Consider the following 6722-nt stretch of genomic DNA (forward strand, 5'->3'; position numbering starts at 1 on the left):
TGACTTTAGATTTAGACAATGTGAATCCTTATGCAAAAATCAATCGAGAGCCCAATTAATGAAATGGCGATACCTTTATGTGTTCGACAGACAACATACCCACAAGAATACCCAGGCAAGCTTGATAGCCACAGTTATCAACTGTACAAGATTGTAGGAATTTCGTTGGTGGTAGGTATGGGTTAGTTTTATGCTTCAATCATGTTATCAAAAATATAGCTTCATTGCTCAACTGGATCACATAGTATTATAGAGTGAACTCGTATGATATCTAGAACTAGTAGGTCAGAACCTTATAGTTATACAAAGAAACCCGAACCCATGGAAAAACGAACAAAAATGCAATCTGGCTTCCGGAAAGCACGTGAACTAACCGGCAACACCGCTTTAGGAAAAGCCCTGTTCATCTGAGCCGTCCAATAAAAAGCATTAAGATCGACGGTCGAGGAGGATATCGCTCCGTCAAAAAGACCGAAGTATAATAGTCCTGCCCCCCAAGTTGCATGAACCACCGCAACCGTCGATCATCATTGACTAAATCCAACGGATGATGTTGATATCACATGGGATAAGAAGGGCCGACGTTAGTGAGCGGGGAAGAGCGGTTTTCAGAACCCTCTCCCTGCCACGTGTTTGAGGGTGAGTGGCATCGCTATGTTTTCATCAAAACCGCTTTCCAACAGAAAGTTGTGCGATCATCCAGAAACCGCCTAGGGGGCGGTAAACCATGCCGAGACTCCAAAATCTTGAAGGACCGTCCGCCGGAAGAAACAGGGCTCTGTCTGCACTTGTGGATCTTCCTTGCCCGAACCTGGAACCCTGAATAGATGAGGGGTTTGTCACTGAATGAAGATCTGAGGGACTCGTTTCGATCCCCACGATAAACAGAGAGCATCCTCTCATTTGCTCTAGGAATATGAGCGGCCAGACTAGGTATCCGCCACGCCATAGAACCGTCTATCTGATAATGATGACACATGCAGATGTTGAAAGCAAAGGTTGAGTCAAATTGATCCCTGGTCCCAGGCTCTATCTTTAAACTCTAGCTTATCATTTTCTGCCTGTTCCTGAACAACCTCCTTTAACCTGCTCTGCGGCAGCTCATGCCAATTTGATGCCACTTTAATCTCTGTGCTGATAACACCCTGGTTGGCAAGAAAATCAGCCACTTTGTTCGCCAACCTGCGGACATGCTTAAAGCCAACTGTACGGAGGCTTTGAAGGTGGTGTTGGATCCATTGAAATCCTTGATCATTTTTATTTTAACTTCTTTTTCAAAATATTTTTGATCATTTTTGAAAATTAATACTCTGAACAGACTCATCACAAATATTTTTTAACTGGTCACTTATCAAAAGCTTATGAGGTTTCTTATGTAGCCCTTGAATTATTTTGATTTTAACCAAGGAAGACTCGCTTATTACGTTTGATAACAAATGCATTAGCAATGGGTTCTATAGCAACCCACTTCCCTTTTCTAAATACTTGCAAACCGCTGACATCACCTTGCATTAGAACAGTGATGCCACCTGCATCTGAATGGCTTCTTAAAGCAAGGGTAACATCTGGGTTTGGGCATGGTGGATAGTAATTTACAGGTAACAGTTGTTTGTGTTCCCCAAAAATATTATTCAAGTAATTAGAATGGAGTCCTAGAGCTTCAGAAATTGCAGCCAACAACCTTAAACATAGTGCCCTCACCTCCACGGCGTACTTGCCTGCAATTTCCCTATAACAAAAGCTTCAATATTATATTAAGCCAAATGAGTTATGATTGTTGCTTTAATGGTTGAAATAAGGTTTAATGGCTACCTATAGGCTGCATGTTTTTTAGGCCAAGAGTCGATGACTTCATGTAACAGAAAACAAGGGTGTCTCAGATAGTCCCTCCAGTTAAGAACTTCATTTTTGTGAATATTGAAGCTTGTAGCAAGCTGAGCCAATTTCTTTGGATCCTTTGAATAGAGGCATGCACGATCTTCCATCGACATTTCGAAGAATTCTTTGGCGATTCCCATCATGTTTTTCATCACCCTCTCTGGTACCCCGTGGTTCACTATCTGATCATATCATGTAGCTTCAACGATATTAATACTGAATTTGAACATAAATTTTTTTAAGAATTAATGTTCATAATTGAGATTTTGGAAGTTTATTGAGAGATATTATGAGATTCAAAATTGAAATCTTAAAATTCAAAATTAAAATCTTCAAAATAGTTTATATCACAATATCATGAGATTCAAAATTCAAAGCCTCATGAATCCAATCCCTTTCGCAAAAAAAATCATAACTTGGGACATTGGAGATTGAAGGTTGTACCTGGAAAAAGCCATCCTCCTGACATGCACGTTGGATTTGTTGTATGACAGTGGTTCTGCTAGGGCTATCCAGGTGTTTCAGATCCACCATTGGAATGCTCTCGCAGAAAGATACCTGAGACATGTTGGGTTGCTCCTGGGGAGGCAAAATATATTTGTTCTGCACCTCAACATTGTTTATTCCATTGCACAGTAGTTTCTCAACACCATTAGCATTGGTCTCAGTGTGAAGATCCATTCTAGAGGACATGCATCTTTCTTTCCTCTTGATGTTATTGCGAATACAATCTTTTTTCCATACGGATGTTGCACGACTTCTAATTGAAGTTAGAAATTGCAAGTTTTCATTGCAGAAATTGCAATCTGTAGAGCCCCGAACGGAAACAGAGGCTATACGTAGGGTCAACCAATATTTTTTACCACGGAAACATTGACAGTTGCAACAGAAAGTGCCCCAGATGAAAATAATATTGCAAAGGGAGGATTTGGCCCATATACAAGGTATTAGCGCTTACTTTATAATATCATTTAATCTGATAGTCTAGAAGGTAAACTGTTCATTGTACAAGCTTTATGTAAACCAATTTCAGAGTTGAAATAAATCCTCAGACATAGCTAGAATTTTTAGAGAAAGTTTTAACAAGCCATAATATATTACAAGCAACAATCATCGCAACTAGCATTTCCCCCAATAGTACACAATGAAAGGCACTTGAGCATTCTTGAAATATTTGAAGGGTACAAAAAGTTCTTGTGCAAATTTTGCAAGAGTATATAACGGAAAAAACTGTCTTAGCATATAAAAATAGCTCTGTAATGGAGTTGAACTATGATAGCTTAGCCAACTCCACCGATGAAAAAATGTGCAAAGTATCCAAATCACATATAGAGAGATGCGATAATGCTATTCTAAGCCCCAAATACAAATCAGAATTAAATGTCGAAACTCAAGAGAAAACTGCAATGATACAAAACTAATTGAATCCACCAATCCCTAAATATGAAAAAGCATCTTAACAAAGCTATTCAAAAGCATCATCATCGTCATTTGGAAGGGGTTGGGCCGCAGTTGCTACAAGTTCTGCCTCGTACCTGACAACATAAAATATTGTAAGCCAAAGTTTCAATCTTTTAGAAATGGAACAAATTATTTCAGTAAAAGTTAACAAAAAATAATAAGAAAATAGCATTCTACTTACTGTTGCTGGGTTGCAAGGTCTATCTAAACCTCAGCAGGAGCAAGAGCAGGTGACTCCACAAAATGAAGGTTTGGATCCCTATAAAAATAAACCATTGTAGAATCAACAAATTTTTTTTAATATAACATTCATATTAGGGAGCATCAGAAACTAGATTAAAGGCTCACCCTAAGAGCTTCCCTGCCAAGTACAGGAATGGCTTCTCAAAGTTGTAGTTACCTTTTGCAGATATCTCATAGTACTGAAGATTTTTCTTTCTATGAAAAGTAACTTGCTTAGCTTTCACTTGCCTATTATTCACATCAACCTTGTTTCCACAAAGAACAATAGGAATGTTCTCACACACCCTGAAATTCACAAAGATATTTAGCTAATTGGTTCAGGCAGTTGTGCCACCACACAATTAAGGAACCTTCATTTCTACTTAGAGATCCAACCCCTCTGCAAAAGAGATACCTGCAAAGATCTTTGTGCCACGTTGGGACATTCTTTTAAGTCAATTGTGTAGTAACATCAAACATGATAACTTCACATTACCCATGAATACTACAACAAACAAAATCCCAATCAGGAAATAAGAAGGAAACAAATAAATAGAAGTGGAAAAACATGGAACCCTCACCAATTCAATCAGGAAAATGCCAACATAAACAGGAAAAACAAACCAGTATTGATCAAAACAACCAATAACAGAGTCTGTCTATAAATTCAAAATTAAACTAAATTAAAATTCAAATAAATATAAGTGGAAAAATATAGAACCCTCGCCAATTCAACGAGGAAAATACCAAAAGAAGCAGGAAAAGCAAACCAGTATTGATCAAAACAACCAATAACACAGTTTGTCTATAAATTCAAAATTAAATTAAATTAAAATTCAAAATAAAGAGACATAAACGAGTAAAACAGAGTGCTGATAAAAAGGAACCAAAAAAGGGCTCATAGTTGCTCCATTGTCATTGATATTGAGGTTAAAAGGTGTTGCTACTGAGCCCACACTACATACATATCAACACAGGAAAATAGAATTGGTAAGTCAGAAGTTCTCTTGGGATCGATCCAAGTTTAAATCCATGTAGGACCTTTTTAAAAAAAAAGTTGAAAAGGCACCCCAAAAGCTCAAATGTACAGTGCTCCAATCGACAGGTGTCTACTACACCTGCAGAGGATGACAAAAAACACTACTTTCGTAAAGTCCCAAGAGACCTGATTTCAAGTGAAAATCAAAATCAGTGTGGCAAAATACAGAAATGGGAAAATAATCAAACTAATTATTGACGTACCTTAACCACATTTGGTCATTAAACCTTACTTGACTGAGCTATAAAGTTGGGTCAGCATTTCATCCTTGGCTTTCTCAACTTGACAAAGTTCCACAACCCACAAATCATTAAATCATCAATTCAAGTATCATGGACTGAATAAACACTGAAATTTTGTATGGTTGTACTGTGTGCTCATCCACATGGATGTATTACTTTGGGAACATTTGTAGCAAGACTATTCAAAACATCTCCACATAACCACGGACTTCTTGAGCCATCATTCTGAGCTCCTCCTCCGGATCTACAGGCCTTCTTACCATGGTTTCCTAGATTATAAACAAGAAAATCAAACTGAGGTTGAATATTAAGTTGGGAAATAATTTTTCTATTCTCATCGTTGTATATGGTCATGGTCTCCTAGGCTAAAATGTGTATTGATTCTTAAATTATTTAATAGCAAACATTTTGATTATGTACATGTGCAACTTACAATGGAACTTTATGTGCTTCATTGCCTATATGCAAGTGTTTCAATACAAGCTATAGTTGTTCACGATTATACTTTGGGTTACATAAAGTAGTCTTGGCCTCTGGCCAGCTAAATATTGCCTACCCTCTACCTTATATCTATTTAATTTTTAACAGTGGAAATAGTTTGTCTTGAAGATCGAAGAAAACTCAAAGGATGTTAGTCCTAGCTGAAAGCAAAGACTAGCAATCTATTTTCATTTTCTACTAAATAGTTCTCTACCAGAGAAACCAAATTTTTTGGTTACCTGTAATTATTCATAAGTTGAACAATTGTTCAGCAGCACAACATCACAATGCCTACTTATCTGCAATATAATTGTCCAGCAGAAAATAATGTGACTAGCATGCATTTGAATGCAGTTTACTAATTTTTTAACCTTAAACAGACATGTGAGTACTCGATAACATAAATAACAAAATAAATATAACATGTCCTCCTACTAACAGAAGATGTGAATTGATACTCTGTTTCAATTTCTGAGATGAGAGAATTACTTATGAGAATATTTAAGATATCTGCACATTCAGACTAAGATGTAATTCATCGAATGTTTAAGTTCCCTCCCTCCCTTCAGAAAACCCAAATACCAATCATTTATCAGTCGCCAGAAGGATGAAAACATAGACCCACGGATAAAAAAGTAAAATATTGAACAATCTACCTGGCTAGTGGGTAGGTGAAGCAGACGATAATTACTACTGAAAACACTATAAGTCCCATCCATCTATTCTATTCCATGATCTCGACATGCCCATGCCCTGTCCATTTTTTCTGCCGGAAAAATAAATAAATAAATAAACACCTGAAAAAATAGAAAACCATTGGAATCAGATGTATGAAATCAAATATTGTTAATGATTAACATATAGCATCACAAAATAGATAGAACAATGTCAAGTTTCTTGTACAGTCCAATCATAAGGTGCTTTAGAATAACAATTTAACATCTGGTAGAGTAGATGAAATGAGAATACTATGAATAGAAATATCTGCAAACAAAATCCATGAAACATTCTTCTTTCTCATAGCATACCAAGAGCCATTCTTGGATATGCTCATGATCCCATGATGTTTATCAACTACTATGATTTCTTCTGACATACATACCCTACTCTCAACACTTCTAATTAATGAATATGGTTGGTTAGAACTCTGTGAAACGAATCAGGACCAATTTCTCTAATTAAGTTAGATGTAAGGTATCAATCTAGACGTACCTGGTCATCTGGAAATAATATATTGATGGGCAAAGTAGCTCACAAATCACAGTATATCTATTTCATGCCCTGCAAAAACTTGTAAACTCAACCACTGAGATAAAATAATGAAATTAAACAGCATTTTGGACTGTTAAAAATAGAAGGAATGAAGGCCAAGTACTATGTAATCCACACAGTCCACCAAG

At 36.8% G+C, this 6722-nt stretch overlaps 1 protein-coding gene across 1 annotated transcript; it reads right to left on the bottom strand.

The window, feature by feature from the left end:
* Positions 1-1004: 1004 nt before the first annotated feature.
* Positions 1005-2559, bottom strand: LOC149215266 (protein DMR6-LIKE OXYGENASE 1-like). The gene is made up of 4 exons (XM_089389677.1): positions 2323-2559; positions 1813-2060; positions 1486-1729; positions 1005-1145 (listed from the first exon to the last, which is right to left on the bottom strand). The coding sequence occupies exons 1-4, from the start codon at positions 2557-2559 to the stop codon at positions 1005-1007; spliced, it is 870 nt and encodes a 289-aa protein (XP_089245803.1).
* Positions 2560-6722: the final 4163 nt, after the last annotated feature.

The sequence above is a fragment of the Pinus tabuliformis genome, chromosome 1_1 (assembly GCF_031772625.1).
Source record: "Pinus tabuliformis cultivar Carrire ecotype Pingquan chromosome 1_1, CPIR1, whole genome shotgun sequence".
Taxonomy (NCBI): Eukaryota; Viridiplantae; Streptophyta; class Pinopsida; order Pinales; family Pinaceae; genus Pinus; species Pinus tabuliformis.

Coding starts and splice junctions, on each gene's coding strand:
- LOC149215266 (XM_089389677.1), bottom strand. CDS start 2,559: ATGGATCTTCACACTGAGACCAATGCTAATGGTGTTGAGAAACTACTG. Junction 1,730..1,812: donor AAAAAACATGCAGCCTATAG/GTAGCCATTAAA, acceptor CTTTTGTTATAG/GGAAATTGCAGGCAAGTACG. Junction 1,146..1,485: donor GTGATGTCAGCGGTTTGCAA/GTATTTAGAAAA, acceptor CTTGCCAACCAG/GGTGTTATCAGCACAGAGAT.